This window comes from Aplidium turbinatum, chromosome 8 (assembly GCF_918807975.1).
Source record: "Aplidium turbinatum chromosome 8, kaAplTurb1.1, whole genome shotgun sequence".
Lineage (NCBI taxonomy): Eukaryota > Metazoa > Chordata > Ascidiacea > Aplousobranchia > Polyclinidae > Aplidium > Aplidium turbinatum.
Window position 1 is genome coordinate 28,289,032 of NC_137479.1, and position 26,036 is coordinate 28,315,067.

A 26,036-nucleotide genomic window follows, 5' to 3' on the forward strand; every position below is an offset into this window, starting at 1 on the left:
CTGCAAAATGTGACAAATCAGGCCGTATCTTTAGGTGGCCATGGGTTCACCAAAAGTAAAAATAATAATAGTGGATACAATCAACAAAAAATAACTTATTGACATTAAATTATTATAGTAGTTGGTTTTTGATTATACAAAATAAAGTTGCTGTAATGAGTATCATAATTCTGACTTTCATGTCTGCAGAATAGTTGCTTGGCTAAGTTTGGTAGTTCACAGCTTAAACTAAAGTTAAATTTTGTTCTTATTTATTAACTGTTTTATCAAAAGCAATATTCGAGAGATAACTTTTGTTGCTGCAAACTGGTCAACAACATAACTGTCAACCACAAACACCTAACAAGTGAGAAATTCCATTCTGAGACTGATATGGTTGTGCCACGATTGCGGATACAGTCGAATGTATCGAGCAACAATAGGTTGAGGAAACTTGTTTGTGGAATAGGAATTGTTGTCATTGTTACCTTCAAACACCTGCACAAAGTAAAAGACAATCTTATCAAATCCCCATATGGCACTAATCACTCATTTAATACAGTAAACAACAAAATAAAGTTCTGACTCGCAACCGTTTTTATTTTATAAAAGATTTGTAGCCTAATGATAAAAGATAAAAAAATAGGCAATTACCGAAGTACTTTTATAGCACCTCGGCGTTTTAGAAAAGTAGATGATACAACTACTCGCGCAATAGGCAGCATCACAAATTTTAGTTTTATAACTGGCAAAGTTTAAGTGAAAGTATAAAATGATTGTTTGATTGGTAAATCTTAGATTAATTGGCGCGAAGTTTATGAACTTAAATTGACCTCAAATATAACTAATATAAATTAGTGTTAATAAACCCCAGGCTGACTACAGAGCTGTCTTTGTGATTAATAATTATCTTTCAGCGCAATGCAAACACTGACCAGTTCATTTCCATATCCATCCAACATCACTTGCAATTGATTGGTAGAGTCTCCATAAAATATCTTGAAAGAGGTTACCCATTGGGAGTATCTCACCGGTCATCCTTGAGTGACAATGCCAGTTAGACGGGTTGGTTGATGCAAATAGACTTGGATCCATTCACCAACTCGATCTGCATTTCAATTTGTCACATTTACCATTGCACTTTTCAGTTTGATTTACAAATACAACGACTAAGGTCACAATATCTATCCAATGTCAACGCAAATAACTAAGACAATACAAATTTGTGATGTTAATTTGATGCAAATTGCAAAAAAACAGCTTTGTGAAGTTGTCGGCAGTGCTGGATTATGGGCATTGTAGGCTTAAAGCTCAAATCACTTGTGGCCCTTTTTAAGTCAGTAAAAACTTCTAAGATCTGTTTTGGCTTGCAGTGAAGGTATAAACGTATTTCAACTAAACCTCCAGCAAGTTGTTTGTTTGTCTTATCCAGGTTTACGCCAGGTGGTTGAAGATTTAAATTTAGCGGACAGTAAGGCAAGGAAGCCAATTTTTTGCATTCAGTTTCAGGCATGCCTTTAGGTGACTTGCCAAAGACACAGTCACATGTTTATAAGCGATGTTGAACCGGCGCCCTTTTGAGTGCCGTACCAGGGTTAGGTTTATGCAGACTAAGTTTATGCGAGACTAAGCTTAGCATTTTCAAAATATTTAATCTTTTTTTCATGAGTAACATTCTTATCTTTGGTGGGCCGAATTGGTGGGCTTGGCTTCAGCTTGTTCAGCTTTATGGATAATCTAACCCTGGTTGGTGTTTCACGACTGGAAAGTTGTGTTACTGTACATAACTTGTTTTATATTGAGTTACTGTTAAACCTTTTTCTGCCAGTGGAAAACTCAAGAACAGACCAGATGTTTAGTGCAAAAAAACTACTTTTCTTGAAAACGAAGAAAGATCGTTTCCTTTATTGTAGTCGTTCAGTGTAGCCAGACAAACATCAACATGCAGAGGAGAAAAAGTAGACATTTTCTCCCACAATGTTAAACAGCGTGGTCAAAGGAAATCTCAGTTTATCACAAAGTTAATAATTAAAAATAAATTAATATAAAGTATAATTTATATGATGCAAATAAAATTAAATAATATAAAAAAATACCACAAAAAATTAAGGTGTTCATCCAAAAACGTTTTTATTTATGTCGCCTATAAATTGTTTAAAACTGTTTTCTAAGTAGCTGCTTTGTTATATTTAGCACAAATGGGTTTTCATACTCCATGGTAAATTGGCTGCAGAGCATTAGTATAAAATGACACTTAAAAATGTCACAAGTAACAGGTATCGGTGTGAAGCCTATTGTGTAGGCATAGTATTTTAGTACTAGGTAATAATCCAAACTGATATACCGAACATTTAGTGTTTGCTTTGATACTAAAGAATTGAAAGCTAAAAAAACAGGAATAACAATATTATAGTTAAACGTACGCATACCAGGTATAACCGAGTGGTAGACCTACAGTTTGGCTCTTACTTTCGCATTTATCCCATAAATGTTGCAGGAATTGCTAAAAAATTAAATAATTCTGATAACCATTGTAACAGTTTTGCTTAGGTTACTAGTTATGACAAATAGGCAATAAACAACTAACTTTGAAGAGCTGACCATGACCCTGTACTTCCAGCGTTCCCACGCTCACCCAATTGGTTGTCAAGCCTTGCTGCTGCAGGTCTATATAAGAATGCATTAGGCCTTCTCCACGTGGAAGAAGCAGTAATGTCTTCATCCTTTATTCGGCTATCTCTCATGCCAATAGTGCAATAGCAATCTAAGTATAAATAACTTATTGTGAACTGTTATCAAAATTTTCTTGAAAGTTTTTGTCAAGAAAATTTTCACATGGTAGAAAATTTTTACTGAAATAGAAAGTTTAAGCAAGGGCAAATAAATTGTTCTTAGCTTTATAAATTAAAGTTATCATAGTTTTATTTTCTGATTTGAGTGAATTAAACTTGCTCAGTTTAAGAAAATTTAACTTAACTCAGTACTAGTAAAACTCATGAATATGATCACAAACCAGTAATAGACAACAAAATAATGGAATTATACATTACAACATTATTTGGTCACTTAGTAGGCCACTGTATCTGTTTGTGGTTGTTTTTTTTTTCGGTCATTCATCGGTCATTGACCGATTTTTTAGCAAAATGTCCGAAAAAAATATAGCCAATTCGGTCAAAATGTCCAAAAAAAGCAACGTTTCTCAGCAAAACTTAATATTGTAGAGCTAGTCAGGAAGAGCAAATTTTGGTTTGTATCAGCTACTTGAAAGGAAATATTTTCATCAGAAAAAATGACCGAAATAAATAAAAAATGACCGAATTTTTTCAAGTCATTTCGGACAAATGACCGAAAAGTCTCAGCGAAAAAAAAGCAGGTTTGTAGTAGTGTAAAATTACTTCTTTACCAAAGGTATGCGTAAAAATCAATCATCAATCTGAATTTTAAAGTAGACTATTTATCATTTGTCATCTAAATATGAAAACACGGTCTACCAAATAACTGTGTTGTGGTGAAAAAAAAGCTAAATTACAATCTTACTTTGAGCGCTGGCACATTTGGCACAATAACCTTTATTTGCTGTTTTATGGAAGTAAAATTATATTATTTTCGTAAAAGTTACATGCAAAAGTAGTAAAATTAGCTTTTTGTTCAAGTACTTCAGCTTGCCAACAATTTTTCCAGGACTGTATTACCAAGTTTTCCTTTCATTTTGTAACATTTGCTTTGTATTAATAGCTCGTTAGAATTTTCCTCCAAATTCATAACTGTTAAGTGTTATAATTTTAAACTGCTTTTTTACACCTAATAAGAATAAAGTTATGGTTTTATTTATTGTCGCTCTGCAACAGCTAAGGTCTTTTAGCGACAGGGCTCATTTTTAATTATGCATCTGGTTCACGATGTCATCACATTATTACTTGACTTATTTTTACTGCGTTGTGCAAGAAAGAACACAATTGGCACCATCGACCTGGAATCGATGTCAGATCTACCAGCACAAGAGACGAAGGCATAACCTTTGGCCACTTAGCTGGTATTTTTTACACATTAGCGCTGTGGTAGCTATAATCACAAAACAATTTACATTTCATAACACTTTTAGCACAACAAATACATCTTACCTTGAGCAGAACAAACCTCATTTGTTATTCCATGAATGCAAGTAAACAAAAGAAAAAAGCAAAGTTTTGCAAAAAGCATTTTCATGATTATCAACGCTTGTTGTATTTATTTCTTACTAAATAACTGGAAATGTTGTACAAGAAAACTGGTTGTTGTTAGTAGTTCGTTGTTATGTCAAATTGTTTTCTGATATTTTCTTATTTTCTCCTGTTGCTTGCAGACATACAATTTTATGCATAATTACTTCCATTTTTTACAAACTTGGCCATTTTAGCATTAAGATAATCAATATGTCAATTTCAGTATATTTTCTTTTCAATCAACTTTTTTAAATCTTTGTTAAAGTAATAAACTGTGAAAAGTTTAGTACTTTCCTGATCAAGCAGTAACAGTAGTTGCCATTTTTTGTGCATCAAAATGTTTAGAAAAAGAACAAGAACTCTGGTAGATTAGCATCTTTACTGTAGCTTGAACTACTGATTCAGGGCCGGTCACCGAGATTGGCAGAAGAGAGTTTCCGCTTGTTGTTGAAGTGTTGTCTGTAAGGTGTATTTCATCCACTAGGTGCTATGGAACGGATTGCGGAGCTGTGCTTGAAATGCGTTGCTCAAACCTACTCGCAACGAGCTTAATGAATAAAACTTGATGTTTTTAATTTAGTGTGCAATTTCATACCAGCACTGTCATTTCGTTTAAATTTAAACATGAATTTATAATTAAAGATAAGATTTTTGAACTATAACTATGAAATCGGAAATTTTCAAGCGAAACTATTCAATTATGGACCAATCATTTCATCTTTGCATCATTGCATTTTCTAAAATTTGTCTTGCAACTCATCAGTAATTCTTTATTGTAGTTTAACTCACGTACTATTCTTTACTTGATTAGGTTTGGTGATGATTAATTAAACTTTTCAAATTTCACTGGTTGAGTTTTTTAGAACAAAAAAAGAAAAGAAAACAAGCTATAGGTTGCAACTTATATACTTTTTTCAGTGTCCTAGACCAGCTTTGCAGACCTTGATTTAGATATTACGAGTTTCTACCTATCTGGTCTGTTATTAATGTAGATTGTATCAGTTCCTTTGCCTTTATCTTGAATATTTGATTGATAAAGTGATTAGATAGTTTTGCTAGTGGGTTGCTTTCCGATCTCGTGATTATTTTGCAGCGACGAGTTTCCGTCCTGAATTCTTGCACTGGTGGAAATAGCCGTCTACCATGGAACGGTTACAACACAATATTAACGTTTTCTAAACGTTTCTGTAAATGCAAAAGCGCTTAGGAGAGTGAACTAATTTTTCGCATACTAATGCAAACGATACCATATAAATAACGTCTACATGGTCCTCATAATATGCAAGTCATATCTGTTCCTGAAAGGATTTTCTACCAAATTACTAGATATTGGCATGGCCTGCTGATAAATTGCATAGTATAAGGCGATTTGTTAATAAACCACTGGCCATGTTGGCGTCCAACAAAAACGAAAGGTCAAAATCATGGTAAAAGACAAGGTTGTGATTACGTAGAGGCGTAAAGTAGCTAACATCTTAAATATTGTTTTCTTCTTGTACTGGTTACCCACAATGCTTTGTGCAGATCAGCTAAAAGTCTTCTTAAACAAATTAGCATAGATCTGGAATCGTGGGAACAACTTGCCAGTGACAGATCAATCTGGGTGAAAAAAACTAGGGATTGCACAAAACTTTTCGAAAAACAAAAAAAAATAAACAAAGGGTTCATGAAGAAACGCAACATTAGAAAAGAAAAACTTATTGAACCAAGTTTTCCACCTTCAGACAATGTGACTTTTGCCCTCGTTTATTCCACCACAGACTGGGCCTATCCATAAACCCACATCCGACATCACCATCCAACTTGTTGACAAAACCAATGCTCAGACACGAGCTGGAGACGACGGTGACAATAACCTGCCACTGACTTATGAACTTCCTTTGTTGTTGAATCCTTTTTACTTATGCATGCTTTTCGCTACTGCAGTTTCTTTAATATTGTCAATTGTCAAAACATATCTTTTTTTCATATTTTGATTCGTTTGCCTTGCGCCATCCTAACCAACAATACATTTTGCAATGACTTTCTTTACGAGAACTTTCTTGTCTGAATAATCTCTTTTTTTTATCATAGCCAAGCTTACGCCCAGTGGTAGAAGATTTATATTAAGTCAACGGGAAGATAAGGAAGCCAATGTTTGGGCCTACCTTCCGGCATGTGTAAGATTCTTGCCAAAGACACAACCACATGCCCCTAAGTGATGTCGAATCGCCGCATTTTTTGACACCAAACCAGAGCTCTCACCACTTAGCATTGCTTTGTAACAGAGTAACAAGCTGAAACATATTCAAAATAGGTGAAATGTATAGTGAAGTGGAGAAAAAGATAAAAAGAGAAAGGTTATATTGAGCTATAATCATATCAACTCATATTGAGCTAATCTTTCAAAAACGTTTTTGTAGAAGTGACTATTTTTGTAATACTGTACTGAAAATGTTTTTGTTAATGTTATTTACTAGTTGCTTGAACGCTTATTAGTTGCCTTGAAGTTTAAACGCCTTTGCTACAAAATTGTTTTCTCCCTCTTTTTTCTGGGTTTTGTTGCTATGCAAATTCAAGGTTGTGATTTCCTAACACTGTTTTATTGATGCACATTCTAAACCTCCTGATTTTGCCAACTTTCACATTTGTTGGTGCCAAATTTGTGTGCGTACTTTGTCGTTTTCTACATGTTTCGCGTCAGCAATGGAAAATAAAATTGAATTCACCAGTATGTTCTCATTATTATCATTGTTTTTAACTTGATGGTGATTGACAACAGCATCATCAAGCCTCATTGTTACCAATTTTCAACGTTACTAATTTTTAATATCAACAAGGTCACAAAACATGATCAAGTCATGAGACTGAATGTAACACCCAGACACCAAGATAATTTTGGACCGGTAGGTTACCAATGTCCATCATTGGCGCCAAATCAAGACTTTTTCAAGAAAAGCGCACTATATCTGAAGATTACGAGGTAGTTTTTTTAAGTTCTTGGGTCAGGGAGGTTACAGGCCCCTAAAGAATGCCGGGCCTGTGTCTAAAATTACCTCTGGGGCTCTCTGTCAACGCTACTGCCAAGCGCACACAATGAATACACGATACAATACACCACCAACGCTATAACTGGGCACATACAATACAATACTCTTGCGAACTTGTGTGTTCCGTTCGCTGATGCCACTGCTTCTAATTTTTTTACATCAGCTGCTGTATATTGTCAGTGTATAATACAGTACAAGTAACCAGTTTCATTATTGACGATGAAAGATTGCAGCTTCATGACGTTATTATGGCGAGCAATATTCAGCTCACTAACTGGATCAAAAAGACATTGCAATGAACGAAAATAGAGGCTTGATAAAAACCGATCATCTGATCAAAAACTGATGTTTAACTAACGGTAAACCTTGAAGTGGTATAAAGTTCCTTGTTTCTATGCTTGCAGCATTCCGGAAATATTTCACTTGAAATAATTTGGCAAACTCCTACAGATGGAAGAAAAGAGTTTAAATTGCGTTGGTGATCAGTATTATTAAAATGTTCAATTAAACGCTAATTTTATGTATTCTTCAGCTGCAATGATGTTAAATATGTTAACTGTATGATTTGCCACCAATAAATCATTCTTTCACATTATGAGTCAATTTAAGAGTTGTTTGAAGATATGAAGCAGATTTTTTAAATTCACTCCCTGTCCAAGGCGTACTTCTGCAGATGAGTATGTTCTGAGAATCTTTTTTTTTTCAAACTGAAAAAGCCGTTTTGGAAGCTTAATTCTGATCGTCTTGCAAAGTTGTAGAAGCTTCAAACTACTGAGTCAAGTCAGATCACTTGGATTAACAGAGTAAAGTTTGCACTTATGGCAACGTTTTACTGCTTGTGAATTATTCCATCCAACGAGTGTCGTTCATTGACAGTAGAAAATTATTTTTAAAGTGTGTTGCTCAAGCGTAAACCTCGAGAGCAAAACTATGGCCTCCTGATTTTCTGGTTTACAACTTTGCGCACTCAACCGACTGCACTACATGAGCAAGCATGCACAATTGACAACAAAATTAAAGGCTAATGCATTATCTATTCTTCGTTATTTATTTACAGGCACCAAAATTGATGAGTGGCAATTATTTTTTGTGTTTCCATCGCTTCAGGCATACGTAAAATCTGCATTTTGATATAGAAAATGGATAAAAGTTTAATTTTTAAACATTCAAATCATTCTTGAAGCTATAGACTGAGCATGCTTGTTTTGGTATAATTATTTTCAACATCAATAATAAAAGTCACGTTTGATTGTCTTTGTTAGAGTGTAATAGTTTAACATTTTAATGCGCTTTTTCCAATCAGGAATAAACCATATGGAGTTCATTGTACAACATCACAGACACATCAGCACAAATTTAAACAATCAGTCAATTTTTATTTTGAGGTACTGTATTAATTGTGACAAATTACAAAAAGAAAACGGAACGGGTTTCACTTGTAAAATTATATAGACCACGCAGACGTGACGTTTACTATTTGCGTCAATATGCTAAAGATATATTTCACTTCTTTGCATTCACAAGAACGTTTAAAAAAACGTTAATATTGTGTTGCAGCTATTCCAAGGTAGGCTATTATTTCCGCTAATGCAAGAATTCAGGACGGAAACTCGTCGTTGTAAAATAATCATGTGATTTTAAAGCTACCTACCAACAAAGCTATCTAATCGTTTTGTTACCTTACTAATAAAATATCCAAATAAAGGCAAAGTAACTGATACAATCTACATCATTTCGAACAGAAAGACAAACAAGATGGGTAGCCATATTGTCGAAATCAAGGTCTGATAAGCTATTCTGTAACATGGAGAAAAAAGGTTGTTCGTTAAGTAGCAATGTAGCTTTTTTGTTGTGCTACCAAACTCAGCCGTTAGTGGTAAAAATAAAGAAAGATCAATATTAATTATCGCAAAAACTGATCACGCAAAAAATAGTAGCCTACTTGAGTTAAACTGCAATAAAGAAATACTGATGAGTTACATAATTAATTTTAGAAGGTGCAATGGTGCAAAGGTTAAAAAATTGGTTCATTAATGATTTGCTCAGTTATACTGCAGTGTCCAGAACGTCATTCTTAACCACTCTGCCGCGTCTCAAGGCAACAAATCGTTTGCTAACTGCAGTTTTATTTCCTTAAGTGCAAGGGAAGATACCTGGATGTTTTCGATTATGCACAGACGCATGAATCCACAATGCTAATAACTAAATTCTCATCACTAAAAATTCCCATTAAGTTGGAAGTTCGATTTTCACTGAAGACACATGGATTGCACTGATGATCCCAAACAATGGTGAAACTCGAGTATTACGTCTTCCAGTTTCCTTCGATCAGAGATTAAAAAAATTTGAAAGTGCATTGATGCAAAGGTTAAAATATGGTTCATTATTTTGAAGACAAGTCTTGTTTTATTAAATATCTAGTTCAAAAACCTATTTCTTTGCTAAATAGTCTAGTACTGTAGTTTAAATTCAAATGGAATGACCGTTCTGGTATAAAACTACAGATTGAATTAATTACATCAAATTCTATTGCTTCAGCTTGTCAGGTGTGCGGTTCAGCTACTCATTGCAACACAAAACAAGTTTGCTAAACGAAATCAGCAGCTCAACCTGACGTTCGTCCGAATAAGGGGCAAGTAGGCTACGTGTGAAAGAATTCCAATGGCCTATAACATTCGATGAAAAAGGCTGTGTGCTCGACGTAAAATGTAAGCAAAAAGGCAGCATGCTGGCGTAAAGTTCTCCACTCAAAGAGAAGCTTGCCGCTCCTTACTGTTGCATGCTTTATGTTAAAAATTGAAAATCGTTTAGAATACAAGCTTCATGTTGTTTCATTGTTTTCCACCGTACAATAATCTGATTTTCCCGTTAGCTCAGTGGTTAAGCGCTCGACTCAAGATCACGCGGCGCTGGTTCGGCTCTCGGGGTGTGCGCTTGAGCAAAGCGTATCAGGACTGCTTCCCATTAGCGGCACCTAGTGGATGGAATAATTACCTGATATCAACATTTTAATATTCGAAAAACTTCACTCTACCAATCTTGGTGGCCGGCCATGAATCAAAATCCTCTATGTCTACAAGTAAGCCTATGTGAAACTACCAGGAATAACCTATCAAAGCCTTTGTCTGTCCGAGGATAAAATTTTACAACCAACCAATCATATCTCATGTAACAAGATTCTGCAGTGACGCTATTTCATCCTGGTAATAGTAATAGGCTAATGCTGTGGTTTTATTTATTGTCCATGTACAACAGCTAAGATCTTTTAGCAACAGAACTCATTTTTAGTTTTATATCTGGTTTACGATGCCATCACATTACTACCAACTTATTCTCACTGCTTTATGTAAGAAAGAACACAATCGGTACGGCTTTTAATGTCTTCGGTTTGACCCGACCTGAAACCGAGCTAAGAACTACGAGCACCCAAGCCGAAGGCAAAACCACTCGGCCACTGAGCCAGTATTGGATCCTGGTGTTATGAACATTATGGGTTTTCTTGAGGAAAATTGATTATCTTTTTAGTTGCTTCAAAACAAACACCTAAAACATTGTTTTAAAAAATGTTTTTCATAAAGTTTTGTATTGTTCTCTTCATTGCTTGTGCCCACGGACAAGAAGATGCGGTTTGCTTTTTGGTTGACACGGATTCAACTGAAGGTAAAGCTTTCTATGAACAACTTCATCAAAATATTATAGGCTAATAGTACTGTATTGGCAAAATATTTTTACTTTAGATTTTGTGGCGACATTTGTTTAAAACTATTACAAAATACAAAGACAAGATTTGTTACAATTATTATTAGCCTACATAATGATTAGCAGTTCCATTTTGTAGGACCATTAAATATTTTTTATAAAACGTAAGCTATTCGTGGGGTGTGATTTTATTCACAGTTTGTAAATTTTAATTTTTGCATTTGGATCCAGATTGATCAAACTTCGTTCAATACCAGGTTTTATTTTATTTCTAATTTTATGAAATTTAACAATTTAAATTTAATGTGGTTTGGACAAAACAAAAACATTCTTCAACACCTGGAAGCACAAAATAACATGCTATTCTTCTGATTCTCTCGTGCTAAATATCAAGGTATTTGTCGGCTTGTCACTGCCTTGTGTCATCGTCGATGGAGACCAGGCCCTCCATACCATGGAGAGGTTTGTACAGCGGAAGTCCTTGTCTGTATGGGCTGTTGCCTGCATTCCTTCACACTCACAGGCAGCACTCTCTGCTAAGCTCAACTCAACATGTCAGCACCATAATGTCCTACATCAGCGAGAAAACAGTTATACCTTAACGAGGCAGGTCTAGAGAGGTCATGGCCCAACTAGCTCTCAGGCAGATATCCAAAAACTTGACAAATTGGAGGTATGCTGCCTGACCAATGACCATGTTTCACGCCTCGCCGCATGGCATCACTGTTTGCGAGAGCATCCACCAGAAACTGCCAGAAGGTCCTGTGCAGCGCATACAGACAGCTTTCTTGATTTTAATCGCTACTTTGGTGGTTTTCTCAATGTGGTTGCATGTAACAGATGATCATAATAGGCCATAAGAACTCAGGATAGCTGTTGAAACGTACCCACGGCTTCATCGATAGGGACAGACGTAGCTGCTGTCGGCGGCGTACTGCGTAGCCGAGAGTTGAGAACGTCTGCGCGACGTTCGAAAGGATGTGGGTTCGACACCCCTCCATAGCACTGTGTCTCGGCAAAGTGTCTCGGCAAAGACACTTAACGGCAAGCCAAAATAAGGGGAGCAGCTGACTCGAAGACTATATGTCACTTCGCTGCTTCCTGTCGTCTGTTGCAGGCTATCGCATCTGTGATGGCAGTGTTATGTACATGTATGTTATCGCAATAGGCGCAAATAAAAGTATTATTATTATTAGATATATGCGTCTGGTATCGACATCGTATGTGAAGCAAGGGTGCTTGTTGGTAATAATTCTCTTTCTACTTTCGTTTTTGCGGACAATCCAGTAAGGCTCAGAGAAGCTCGTCAACTATAATGAACAGACGTTGTGTGTGTGTGTCATGAATGAGTAGTCTACCTTGCTATTATTTTATGAGGCGATCGTTTTTAAGAGCATGGGAAGGGCTCTTCTTTAGAACAGAGGATGGGCTCGGCTTCAGTGCTTTTTTTAGATATTGCGTTTTTTAACATAAAACTTGCAAAAAAATGTTGAATAATGATAAAGTTCAAGTGGTGCGATCGAAAATCTATAGAACGTTGTCTTTGCAACAATTATTTAGAACACAAAAAAAGAGTAAACAAGCTTCTTTATCTAGAAGTAGCAAATGAAAGCAGTTAGGCTCAAAACTAACTATACTAGGCCGCGTTGTTTAGTTGGCTACTACTAACTATTTACACCATGTTTTTCACTGTATGTGGCTGCAATGCTTAATGAGGTCCCACAAACCTCTCCTGGTATCAACATGCGCTGTCGCATGGACGGAGGGCTCTTCAATCTTGCTCGCTTCCGTGCTAAGTCGAAAACCTCTGCTCATACAATTCATGAGTTGCAGTTTGCCGATGACAATGCCACACCTGTTTGGACTCCTTATGACCTCCAAACGATAGCCACCTTCTACAACAATTCTTATGAGCATTTTGGAATGGAAGTTAACACTGATAAAACTAGGATACTCAACCAAACGCCACCTGACCACACCTCCCCAGAGATCAATATCAACGAAAGACCTTTAGGTGAAGTAGACTACTTCTCTTACCTTGGTAGCATACTTTCAACAGCACCAACATCTGCAAAGGATATTGAACAACGTATAAAAGCAGCTCACTGCTACCCTTCTCTATGCTTGTGAAACCTGGACATTATACCGCCGTGACATCAAACGTCTTGAAAATTTCCAGCAGAGGAAACTGAGGGAAATGCTAGGTACTCGTTGGGAAGATTGTCTCAGCAACGATGCAATCCTTGATCGCGCTAGGCTGCCCAATTTGGAAGCCACCATATTGCAACACCGCCTTCGCTGGACAGGGCATGTCATACGAATGGACCCAACGAGGCTTCCACGAATAAATGCTTTATGGTGAACTAGAGACAGGAAAAAGACCCTCCGGAAAACCAAAAATGAGATACAAAGATCAGCTGAAAGTCTTCCTCAATCATGCAAAAATTGATCTGGATTCATGGGAACTACTTGCTGCTGAAAGACCACTTTGGAGAAAAAGGATTAGGAAAGGCACGGAAATTTTTGAAAAAAACAGGATACAAAAAGCCCAAGAAAAACGAAACACTAGAAAAGAAAAGCTAAAACTACCACGTCCCCCACCCTCCATACAATGTGACTTTTTCCCACGTCTTTTCCATCATAGACTGGGCCTCCAAAGCCACATACGACATCACCATCCAAGACCAAATTCAATTTGAAGACAAAACCAATGCTCGGACACGAGCTGGAGCCGACGACGACTAACTATTTATACCTTCATAATGCTACCAATTGTACTCATTTAGTTAACAAACATGATTGTTTTTATTAGCTGTTTTTTTTTTGTTGCATCTAATAGTATACGAATTCTACAGCACAGTATTATAATTTATGACATGCCATTTTCCTAACATTGACAGCCAGGTTTAGATTGGGATTCCTTATTTCTTTTCATTATTTTAGACAAAGCTTTTTCATACTGCACAGTCGGAATGAAGGACATGAGAGTAAAAGATGAAGACGTAACTGCTTCTTCTAGCTGGTCTGCCAGACACGCAGCAAAGAACGCGAGATTAGACAATCAAATTTCTGAGTGTGGAGACGCACCCAGCACAGGCGCATGGTCAGCTCTCACTGGTTAGTTGCCGTCAAACACTATGCGCTGGTCATCCTATTTTTAAGTGGTAAAATAGGCTAAATTTAATTTTATCGGAGTTGGTAACGACTTTTGCTTCTTCCTGTGCCTTCCTATAATCATCTTCTTTTTTGCGCTGCTGAGGCGGAGGGATTTTCTATTTACCACCTAAGATTTAAAACGTTCCAAGATTACACAAGGAAGCTGATAAATAGAGCAGTCAGTTTTTGATTTCAAATTCAAGAATTTAAAAAATTTACAGTACAATGCTCAAAATTATCATCTGATTATTGAGCTACGGTATGTCATTTTAAAACCGGTTTTATAGATTGTTAAAAGCTTTTATACTTCATTTTAAAATCAATCGCCATCTTGAGATGATTCAGGCCAAGACCTGCTTAAATGGTCATGCCGTCTTGAAATATTTATTAAAGTGTTGTTAGCTTCAAGTTAGCATCTAAAGATAATTTTGATTCTATTCACAATGCAAACGCTAAGCGTAATATCGTCTTACATTTAAATTTAATTTCGTGTGTTTTTAAGTTAAAAATACTTTTGTGGCAGTTGCATCAATACGTTGTTTGTTAAAACGCAGTTGACGAAAACCAATGGATCCAGGTCAATTTGCATAGACCAACCACTCTAACAGGAGTCATAACCCAAGGCCGTCCAGTTTTTTACCAACAATGGGTGACACAATTCGAGATAGCTTATGGAAACTCCACTGATAATCTGGAAGTAATCCAGAATTCACATGGAAAAGCCGTGGTTAGTTTCTTTTATATGCTGAATGATCATTTATTTATTGTACGGTTAAAACTGAGATTATCCACCAAAGATTAGCTTAGAATACATGTACATCAAATGTTTCAAGAGAGAATCAGGGTTAAAATAATGGTTGTGGGTAAGTTAGAATAATAACGTTATCTTGATTACTTTTAGAAGTTTCTTAGGTGTATAATAGAGCTTTGATAGAGAGTTTTTCTTGTTAAACCAGAGAGAGAGAAAGAGAGAAAGTTTTATGTCATCTGTTGCGAGAATAGCATTGTACAATTATACACAATATGAATAAAATAGCACCATAGCAATCTAGATACCACAACAGACAGGAAGCAGCGAAAGACTATATCAGTCATAGAGTCAGCTGCTTCCCTGTTCTTAATGTGACAAATGTCAAGCATCGGTAAATTACGTTTTATGTATTTTTTCAGTTTCCTTTTTATTACTTATAAATTTCCGACGAATTTATTACTTTTCAAAGCATATTAATTTCCTTATTGGTGTTGGTTCGATTTGAGGTTGTCAAGTGTAGAAACAAGCAGTGTTTTTTAAGGTGTTTTTAGGAACCGAAACGGTCCCCCAAATTTCTCCAGCGGTTTCCCAAAATTTGGACTTGCATCTACAGTAGCCTAATAAATAATTCGTTTAAGCAAATATGGCTATTTTTTGGTATTTAAATGAAACACTTGCGGTCTCTTAAAACTACTCAGCGGTCACCCAAACCAAACCTTAAAAAAAAACTTAGAAACAAGTGAAAAATAAGTATTTACCCTGGTTCAGAAACTTATCCAGGTTTCGTATAACATTTTTTGGTACAAAATGAGCTACACCATTGCATGGGTCTGTTTTCATATTACTCCCATTTCGTCATGTACATTTCATTAACCTAAAAATCACAATTAAGTTTCTGTTCCTGTTATGTATTTTAGTTTATTTGCATTGAAACGATGTACTTTGTTTTCGTTTCCCTCAGGTCTTCTCTTTTGCTTAGTATTCATCCGCCTGCTTTTGTTAATTGGCACTTCTCGTTTTGGGCTTACTTTGCAGGTTTCACACTATATCTTGGTTGTGCAATTTTATAATAAATCAGAATTCCAGTATGACTCTGATTGAATGAGCTAAGAACACAACAGAGTTATTTGGCGACGAGGATGGGATGCTGAACGTCTGAACGAGAAACTTACAGTGGTACGCAGAAGTGTTCAGTTTTAGTCCCTACGAGTTTTACTTTCTACAAGTTTTAGTTTTTTTTAAATTATTTACAATATGGACAAGGTGGTGGAATTAATGCAGTCGCAGCTAGAACATATGCGACAACAAATGCAGCAACAAGAAGGACAGGCGCGACAACAAAGGCAACAGCAAGAAGAACAGGCACGACAACAAATGCAACAGCAAGAACGTCATCATGAAGAACAACTGAAGGAGTTAATTTCAGCCCTCAAAATTCCATGCGAATCAGAAAACCAAAATCGATTATCTCAAGCCATTCCTAAATTTTGTGAGTTTGATTCAACTTTAGAACTTTGGACTGATTATTGGTCACGTTTTTGCACATTTGCAAAAGCACAGTCCGTTCCTGATGATAAGAAGGCTCAAGTTTTCCTCACTAACCAGTCAGCCAGCATCTACAGGATGATCCTCAATCTGGCCGCACAAGAGTCTACAGCAAAGCCAATCAATGAACTTACAATGGAGGAAATTTCTAATTACATGAAGGCACAGTTCGATCCTAAGCGCTTCGTTATTCGTGAACGATTTCGCTTCTGGAGCAACTTGAAGCGGAAACCAGGTGAGACTGTTCCAGAATTGGGTGCACGAATAAGGCAAGCCACTGCCACGTGCGACTTTTCTTCCATTACTAATCCTTTAGATGAAGCTTTGCGTACTTGTTTTATGTGCTCGGTAGGAAACGAAGCAGTTCTTAAAGCTCTCTTTAAAATTAAACCTGATGATCTTACTTTTTCACGTGCTCTTGAAATAGCCATAGAAACTGAAGACGCTGCAAAAGTGGCTAAGGAGACGGTGTTTGGCACTGAACCGTCGGTGGTACATAAAGTTAAAGGTACCGATAGACGATATTCTTTCAAGAAAGCTACAGTGGCCAGTGCTAATGCGAACAAGCAAAGTAAGTGCTATCGATGTGGTAACTCTAATCACCTTGCTAACAACTGCAGATTTAAAAATGCGGTCTGTCATTTCTGTAAACTTACAGGGCATGTACAATCCGCATGTCGTAAAAAAGCCGCACAAGTTCATCCTTCTAAGGTCAACTGCATACAGGAGGTAAATACTGTTCATAATTCGTCGAGTAAAGTTCCTAAACTCGAGGTTCAAATTTTTATTAAGTCTTTTCCCGTCTTAATGGAACTTGATACAGCTACAGGGGGAAATTTCATCTTTTCTGAAGTTTGGTCGCAGCTAGGCAAACCTATCTTGCAGACTCCGCAGCTACGTTTTCAGTCGGCAAGTAAGCACTCGATGCCTATTATTGGATCTTTCACTGCCGAAGCGAGCTGCAACAAATCGGGAAAGACAACCACAGTTCAATTTATGGTATGTGAAATCCCTAACCTTAACTTATTAGGGCGTGATGCTATTCAAGCACTAGATATTTCGGTAGATAAGTTCTTTTCTTCATCTTTACATGCTATTCATCGTCACAACGACATAGATTTTAACTTGCAAAAATCATGTTCCGAGTTATGTGACCAATACGAAGACTTATTTAAACCTGAGTTAGGTTGTCTTCAGGATTACGAATTAGAGATTGAGTTTAACTCTGATTGTAAACCAGTGTTTTCAAAGCCCAGACCAGTGCCTTTCGCCATTCAAGAAGACTTAGCTCTTGCCTATGACGCCGGCATAGAAAAAGGTATCTGGACACCTGTACAATTTTGCGACTGGGGAACTCCTGTAGTACCAGTTCGCAAGGCTTCTACCGAAGGTAAGAAATCAAAATTAAGGGTTTGTGGTGACTATTCTTCGACAGTTAATCCACAACTTAAAACTCACAGGCACCCTTTGCCTCTTCCAGAGGATCTAATGCGTAAACTAGGGGGTGGCCACGGATTCACTAAGATTGACCTGGCAGATGCTTATAACCAGATTAGGTTAGGTCCAAAGAGTCGAAAAATATTGGCATTAAGTACCCATAGAGGGGTTTTATTGCAAAATGTTATGCCGTTTGGCATCTCTTCTGCCCCAGGCCATTTCCAAAAGATAATGGATGATTTAACTAGTGACCTTCCAGGTGTAGCAGTGTACCTGGATGACATTTTGATAAGTGGAGCTACAGCGGAAGAGCATTTCCAGAACCTTAAACGACTACTCGATCGTTTATCTTCGAAAGGTCTTAGATGTAGGAAGGAAAAATGTAGATTTGCCCAGGCAAATGTCGAGTACTTAGGTCATGTTCTTTCTAAACAGGGGATTTCAAAGGGTCCTAAAGTCGATGCAGTACTGAACATGCCTGCTCCTTCCAATGCTGGTACCTTACGTTCTTTTCTGGGGTCGGTTCAATTTTATTCTAAGTTTATGCCCCCAGAATTTTCTACGGTAGCGCAACCGTTATATCATTTAACCAAGAGTGGTGTTCCTTGGAGATGGGAACACAAAGAAAAATGCGCTTTTGCAAAATTAAAAACGTTTCTTTCCGCAGACGATGTTCTCTTACACTTTAACCCGTTGTTTCCTTTAGGAATTGCATGCGACGCTTCAAGCGTGGGCATTGGCGCCACACTGTTTCACCGCTCCCCGGACGGAAGCGAGAGGCCAATAGCCAATGTGTCGAAAATCTTGACAAAGTCTCAAAGAAACTACAGCCAAATCCAAAAGGAGGCTTTATCCATCATCTTCGCTTTGAAGAAATTTTACCAATACCTCTACGGTAGGAATTTTATTTTGGTAACGGATCATAAGCCTTTACTTTCACTTTTTGGTCCAGATAAACCTACCCCTTCGCTGGCGGCTAACCGGTTAGCACGCTGGGCGTTGTTTTTGAGTCAATTTAGTTATACTATAGAGTATCGCAAAACAACGCATCACCAAAATGCTGACGCCTTGAGCCGTCTTCCGTCCAACGATGACACAATTTTTGATGGGGAGGAAAGTGCAGATGATGTTGATATTGTCTGCGCAATTGATACGTTGGATTCGCAGGTTAGTCATTCCGATTCTTCTACTTTGCGCAAGGAAACTTCCAAGGATCCAGTCTTGTCTAAAATCATTCGCTTTACACAAGAAGGATGGCCTGCGAAATCAAATGCTAACGATCCAATCGAACAGTTTAGAAGAGTTGCTGATTCTCTAACAACATGTTATGGTTGTTTATTATATGGTTCTAGAGTAGTTATTCCTTTTAAACTCCGCAATGATATTCTTTCTCTTTTACACGAAGGTCATTTCGGCATGCAGCGAATGAAACAGCTGGCCAGGACAGCAGTCTACTGGCCCAATATCGATGCGGACATTGTCGACCTCTGCCGAACATGTACTACATGTGGTGAGCATCAAGCTGCACCAAGCAAGGCTCCTATCCACCCATGGATAGCTCCAGAGAAGCCTTGGAGTCGAATTCATGTTGATCACGCTATTAATTTTTTAGGTTCCAATTGGCTTATTGTTACCGATGCTTATAGTAAGTATCCTTCTATTCACCCAACTTCTTCCGTATCGACGTCTGCTACTATTGATCTTTTAGAGCAGGATTTTGCCCATTTTGGATACCCCCACTCCATTGTCTCAGACAATGCGACTACGTTTTCTTCAGAAGACTTCAAGAATTATTGTAAAGCTAGGGGTATAGTCCACATCACTGGAGCACCATACCATCCAGCTACGAATGGTGCTGCAGAGCGTTTGGTGCGCACACTGTAAATGAAAAAGGTTCGTTTAGGGTTCTTTTAGGGTTTTTTTTTCGAGAAAAACCCTAGGCTTAGGGTTCTTTTAACAAAAAAGGTTCTTTATTGCAAAAAGAACCCTTTGCTTGCCAAAAGAACCCTAAGCCTAGGGTTCTTTTTCGGAACTTGTTTAGAAAAAGGTTCGTTTAGGGTTCTTTTAGGGTTCTTATTTCGAGAAAAACCCTAGGCTTTGGGTTCTTTTAACAAAAAAGGTTTTTTATTGCAAAAAGAACCCTTTGCTTGCCAAAAGAACCCTAAGCCTGGGGTTCTTTTTCGGAACTTGTTTCGAAAAAGGTTCGTTTAGGGTTTTTTTAGGGTTCTTATTTCGAGAAAAACCCTAGGCTTAGGGTTCTTTTAACAAAAAAGGTTCTTTATTGCAAAAAGAACTCTTTGCTTGCCAAAAGAACCCTTAGCCTAGGGTTCTTTTTCGGAACTTGTTTCGAAAAGAACCCTGCAGAAAGGTTCTTTTCGAAAAGCTTTTTTTGAACCGTTCTTTGAGATTCTTTTAGCAACAACACTGTAAACGAAAATAGCTCGAAAAAGAACCTATAAGGGAGCTACTGGGAATGGGGGTTCTTTTTAAGAAAAAAACCCTTTTGGGGTTCTTGAAAGAACCAATACAGGGTTCTTTCAATAACCTCTAAAGGTTTCTTTTCTGAAAAAAAAAACCTTTTTGGAGTACTATGATGAACCTTTCTGACCTAACCCTAACCTAATGAACCTTCTGAAGGTTCAATAAAATACCTTTCAGGGGTTTTTTCTGATTTAGTACCTTTTTGAGGTACTATTATGAACCTTCGATAAAATACCTTTCAGGTTTTTTCTTATTTAGTACCTTTTTGAGGTACTATTATGAACCTTCTGAACGTTCGATAAAATACCTTTTAGGTTTTTTTTCTTATTTATTACCTTTTTGAGGTACTATTATGAACCTTCTGAACGTTCGATAAAATACCTTTCAGAGTTTTTTTGTATTTAGTACGTTTTTGAGGTACCAACCTGAGAAAACGAAAAACGATGAAGCATCTTTATTCTTTACATAGGACGATAAAAAAATACAGACCACAACAACTACAAAAATTACATAGGATGATCGATAGCGTTTAAAGAGCACAGAAAACATGCTTGTAACAACGAGATTCCGGTACACGTTTTCTGATCTCCTAAAAATCTTCCGAGCATCCTGTATAATCACTGCCCATTACAATTTATTCACAAAACGCAATACCTTGCTTGTTACCTCCACATCTAAATGTAAAATGTGGGTAGACAAAAAAGACAAGGTATGCTTAGTGGATTTGGAGTACTGGATGTTAAACACCCAGTAAGAACTCAACAGCACGGCCACAGCATACTAAATTATCCATGCCAATTACTTGACACCCGTTGACCATGACAGTGAAGCCATCTTCTTCTTTAAACCGTATAATCGGATATGTTGATTCTGATATTGGTGCATTACATTTTGGTAAAGGCAAGACTGTACAGTTTGTGCATGGGCAATCCGATATTGATGCAGTAACGTTTGATAAACGCAAAACTGTACAGCTGTGAAGAGAGAAGGCATATTGAGTGACTGACAATTCCAATCGACTGAACGAATGATGATGATGATTAAAACATAGTCTACAACATTTGTAAAATGAGATGAAACGACACACGATTTTTGATTTGGTTTTTGTTTGTGCTTTTAATATGCTTGATGTGCATTAATTTAGGCTACTTTAATGTGCGTGTTAGACAAGTTCACTTGCCCTGTAACTTTTGAGCTTTCGATTTGTGACTGGCTTTGAAATTATGAAATATTGAAATAAGCAATTTTAGAACGAATACAATACAAATCGACTTACCAGTTACGAATCCTTTTTTCTTTTGGCGATCAGTGCAAGAGAGTGCAAAACAATAAAGAACGCATGACAAAATAAAGGAACACAAGTAGGCGAAACAAAAAACTAACGTAAAATTATCAAAACAACCTTGTGTTTTTATCGTTTTGTGTCGCTGTTCAGTCAAGCTTGAAATCGTTCTTTACAAAACTTTTTTTTCGTCTTCGTAAGCTGAAGGAAGCATTTGTGCGTCTCTTGAGGTAATTTCTACTAGTTATCGTACGTTTACGGGTCAGACCAGTATACAGGTCAAGCCAGTGCATGTGGTGACTACAACGCATTTCACAGTTTACGATAGTTAGATTAGTGTATAGACATAGAGTCAAGACATCTGCTGCTGCATATATAAGATAGTATCAGTAATTATGCCAACTATCGAAGTGCAGAAATCAACTCGTGAAGATCTGTATGCTACAATTAGTTGGTAAGATACTGTTCTTTATATTATTAATTATGTCGTACTTTGGCGAAAAGTTTGTATTCTAAGGATCCTCTCACGTCAGATTAATGTTCTCGTCTATTATTTTGTGATTACGCAACGTGGTCTTCTTTATACAATAACAACAACTTTATACTTTGTAAAACAACAGTTAATTCTCTGTTTCTATTTACAATTTATAATATTGTCTTCAGAAACCGTCGCATCTGGATACCCGTCAACTGTCAATGTCTACTCTACTATAAACCTTATTAGTGCAAACCTTGTATCTATGGTTGTGTGCGTGCTAATTGTTGTGTTTTACAGTTGGTTGGCGAGGTAGAAGATGCTTTCAACATTGAGCGTCATTTGAAACAATTGAGAGGGGAGATGGTGAAGGGGAGAGCCGTCGCAACAACGGCTTGATTCGCGACCGAATGTTGCGCACTCGATCCACGTGTTTGCACAATGGGAACGATATGTCGGTTGCGGATCTGCAAGCGAAATATCTGCCGTTAGGAACCGCTGTTTGGGTATGTTGAACATTACGTTCATTTTTATATATATACGGCACTATTTAAAGACTAAAGCCAGTGTGACGTACTGGTTAGTAAGGTGACTGGGATCTAGCTGACATCAGATATATCAGGCGACAATTATCAGGCGATCGCTGCTGGAACTTGTTAGCTCAGTGCAGTAAACTCACAGTATAAACACAGAAGCCTGATTAATTGACAAATATATTTCGCCTTTAAGGATTATTATCCAACTGACCCTGTGTTTATACTATGAGTTTTAATATATCCTATATAGTGACAGAAATCGTGGATGTATGTGAGGGTTAATTTGAGGTTTTTGTCTTTGCAGATGATCGAAAAAATGAACAGCCTGGTGCAAAAAGATTGTGTTGAACTGCTCTCAGAATCTAGCCACCACCGTTTTTATCAGGACGTTAAAAAGCAGAAATTGCCGGCGGACATTCTGAACTTAACAGGTAACATAACTAAACTTGCATTTTCATTATATCAAGTTAAGTTTAAACTATCTTTTTTGCTTGAGGAGAAGGGTTTACAATTGACGTCACCCAGCTTTTCACCCCCTCCTCCAATATCAACTTTCAGGTACCCTCCCCAGTTACCGGTTGACGTTGAACGCTCCCTAATTTGTAGTTCGTACAGTATGTATAGCAACTATTAATTAATAGATAATAGTTCATTTTTTAGAGAAGAACTAGTTTAATCTAAGCTGGCTACTCACGGTACCGTCACTCTTTCATGAGAGTTATCATGGCTACATCACAACCAATGCAATAAGCATCAATTTGCAATGCATGCTTTGTTACGGCAATTGGTGATTATAATTAAGCTAATTAAGAATAGGGACAGTGGTATAACGGGACGACTCACTTTACTGATTTTTCTTGTGAAATGGACAGCTGGAGGGTCACTAAGAAGTTCAAAAATTAGCAGAACTGCACAACGTTTTCTTTGCTTTTGCGTAAATTCATTCTCATCAAATGAATTGCTATATTTGGTTAAAATTTTGGGTGCTAGAAAATCTGCAGAACCTTACTGCGGCAGTGTGAGGCTACCTATTGTTACCGCTGTTGCGTGAAGTTAACCGCAGCATTACCATGACTTGAATACCTATTAATTAAACATGATATCCCATATCTCCTACATTTATTTTGGCGATACACTCTTTGTACACACGTGGGCAGGTCATATTAACTGCACCTGAGTATGCGACATATGGCAGTAGACCTCAAGTTGCAGTTGCATCAAATTTTGTCATAACATTATGACCCTCCAGTTGTCCACCTTACTTTTGAGTGAGCAATCCCCTACTTCTACCATCCCTAATTAAGAATGTAAAAGTTGATTAAGAACATTACTGATGTCCTGCATGGAGAGCCATCGCACTTGATTGATAATAATCGCTAAATGTGATACCAAGTAAAAGGCTGTTAGTTGTGTGTCTCCCACCCATTGTAGGCTATTTGTTTGGTGAAGTGAATGTTGCTCAATGCCCGCACTTGTGCTGGCCATCGAGTTGATCTATATGCTTATTGTTTGTTATAGAATCCAGAATCAACATATCCGGTTATACGGTTTGAAGAAGAAGATGGCTTCACTGTCATGGTCAACGGGTGTCAAGTAATTGGCATGGATAATTTAGTGGATGCTGTGGCTGTGCTGATGAGTACTTACTGGGTGTTTAACATCCAGTACCCCAAATCCAAGCATACCTTGTATTTTTTGTCTACCCACATTTTACATTTAGATGTGGAGGTAACAAGCAAGGTATTGCGTTTTGTGAATAAATTGTAATGGGCAGTGATTATACAGGATGCTCGGAAGGTATTTAGGATATCAGAAAACGTGTACCGGTATCTCGTTGTTGCAAGTACGTTTTCTGCGCTCTTTAAAAGGTATCGATCATCCTATATAATTTTTGTAGTTGTTGTGGTCTGTATTTTTTTATCGTCCTTTGTAAAGAATAAAGATGCTTCACCGTTTTTGGTTTTCTTTACACTTGTTCATTTCTACAAAACACGATTTCTTGATAATCGTGTTTTGTGAAGGTATTTACTTTGTAACCCTCTTTTTCAATAAAACCTTAAGCATCCAATATAGCACTGTAAGTTTATCTAAAGGTGTCTATTGGAACCATACGAAGGTTGGTACCTCAAAAAGGTACTAAATAAGAAAAAAACCTGAAAGGTATTTTATCGAACGTTCAGAAGATTCAGAATAGTACCTCAAAAAGGTATTAAATAAGAAAAAAACCTTGAAAGGTATTTCATCGAAGGTTCATAATAGTACCTTAAAAAGGTACTAAATAAGAAAAAAACCTGAAAGGTATTTTATCGAAGATTCATAATAGTACCTCAAAAAGGTACTAAATAAGAAAAAAACCTGAAAGGTATTTTATCAAACGTTCAGAAGGTTCATTATAGTACCTCAAAAAGGTTCTTTTTAAGAAAAAAAACCCTTTGGGGGTTATTGAAAGAACCCTGTATTGGTTCTTTCAAGAACCCTCTAAAGGGTTCTTTTCTTAAAAAGAACCCCATTCGCAGTAGCTCCCTTATGGGTGCTTTGAAGAACCCCCTAAAGGGTTCTTTTCCTAAAAAGAACCCCATTCGCAGTAGCTCCCTTATAGGTTCTTTCAAGAACCCCCTAAAGGGTTCTTTTCTTAAAAAGAACCCCATTCGCAGTAGCTCCCTTATAGGTTCTTTCAAGAACCCTCTAAAGGGTTCTTTTCTTAAAAAGAACCCCATTTGCAGTAGCTCCCTTATAGGTTCTTTCAAGAACCCTCCAAAGGGTTCTTTTCTTAAAAAGAACCCCATTCGCAGTAGCTCCCTTATAGGTTCTTTCAAGAACCCTCTAAAGGGTTCTTTTCTTAAAAAGAACCCCATTCGCAGTAGCTCCCTTATAGGTTCTTTTTCGAGCCTTTTTCGTTTACAGTGCACTTTCAAGCAGGCGTTGAGAAAATCGTCGTTACCGCCTAAACGTGCCACCACTCAATTCTTGATGCAGTTTCGCCGTACGCCTAATGCCAGTGGTTACTCTCCCAGTGAGTTATTAAACCACCGACAACTACGTACTAAGTTAGATATTTTACTTCCTTCCTCAGCTCAGATCACGAAACCATCGACGAGTCCTTCGCCTCGGAAACAAAACCGGAAAACAATTAACTTCGATGTTGGTGATCCTTGTTATGCTTTATACTTTGGTTCCAGGCAAAGCCAAAGCCCTCGGTGGGTTCCTGCCGTCGTGGTGAAGCGACACGGGAGTCGTAGTTTGCAGGTTCGAGTGGACCCTCGAGGTCCAATATGGAGACGCCATATCAACCAGCTACGTCCGCGTTACATCTCGCCGGAAGACGGGGACCCAGGGGAGACTACTTTCACATCGTCATCGACAGCTGACGAGTTTCCAGTTCCATCGACGCCGATTGCGACCGAGGATTCATCGACGCCGACAGCGACCGGGGATTCATCGACGCCGATTGCGACCGAGGATTC

General features: G+C 37.5%; 1 protein-coding gene and 1 long non-coding RNA gene across 2 annotated transcripts; one reads left to right on the forward strand and one right to left on the reverse strand.

Annotated features, from left to right (window-relative positions):
* Positions 1–338: 338 nt before the first annotated feature.
* Positions 339–4,225, reverse strand: LOC145775766 (lactadherin-like). The gene is made up of 4 exons (XM_082587131.1): positions 4,101–4,225; positions 2,567–2,743; positions 915–1,087; positions 339–477 (listed from the first exon to the last, which is right to left on the reverse strand). Exons 1-3 carry the CDS (start codon positions 4,183–4,185, stop codon positions 1,014–1,016), a joined length of 336 nt encoding a protein of 111 aa, XP_082443257.1. The 5' UTR covers positions 4,186–4,225; the 3' UTR covers positions 339–477; positions 915–1,013.
* Positions 4,226–22,462: 18,237 nt separating this feature from the next.
* On the forward strand, positions 22,463–24,163 carry LOC145775465 (uncharacterized). The gene is made up of 3 exons (XR_014290157.1): positions 22,463–22,542; positions 22,877–23,003; positions 24,091–24,163. It is a non-coding gene; the product is annotated as an uncharacterized LOC145775465 (long non-coding RNA).
* The last annotated feature ends 1,873 nt before the right edge of the window (positions 24,164–26,036 follow it).

Excerpts from the sequence above, each read along its gene's own strand:
- LOC145775766 (XM_082587131.1), bottom strand. The coding sequence starts at position 4,185 with ATGAAAATGCTTTTTGCAAAACTTTGCTTTTTTCTTTTGTTTACTTGC. Across the intron at positions 2,744-4,100 it reads TGAGGTTTGTTCTGCTCAAG|ATTGCTATTGCACTATTGGC; the intron begins GTAAGATGTATT and ends ATTTATACTTAG. Across the intron at positions 1,088-2,566 it reads GTCATGGTCAGCTCTTCAAA|ATCGAGTTGGTGAATGGATC; the intron begins GTTAGTTGTTTA and ends ATTGAAATGCAG.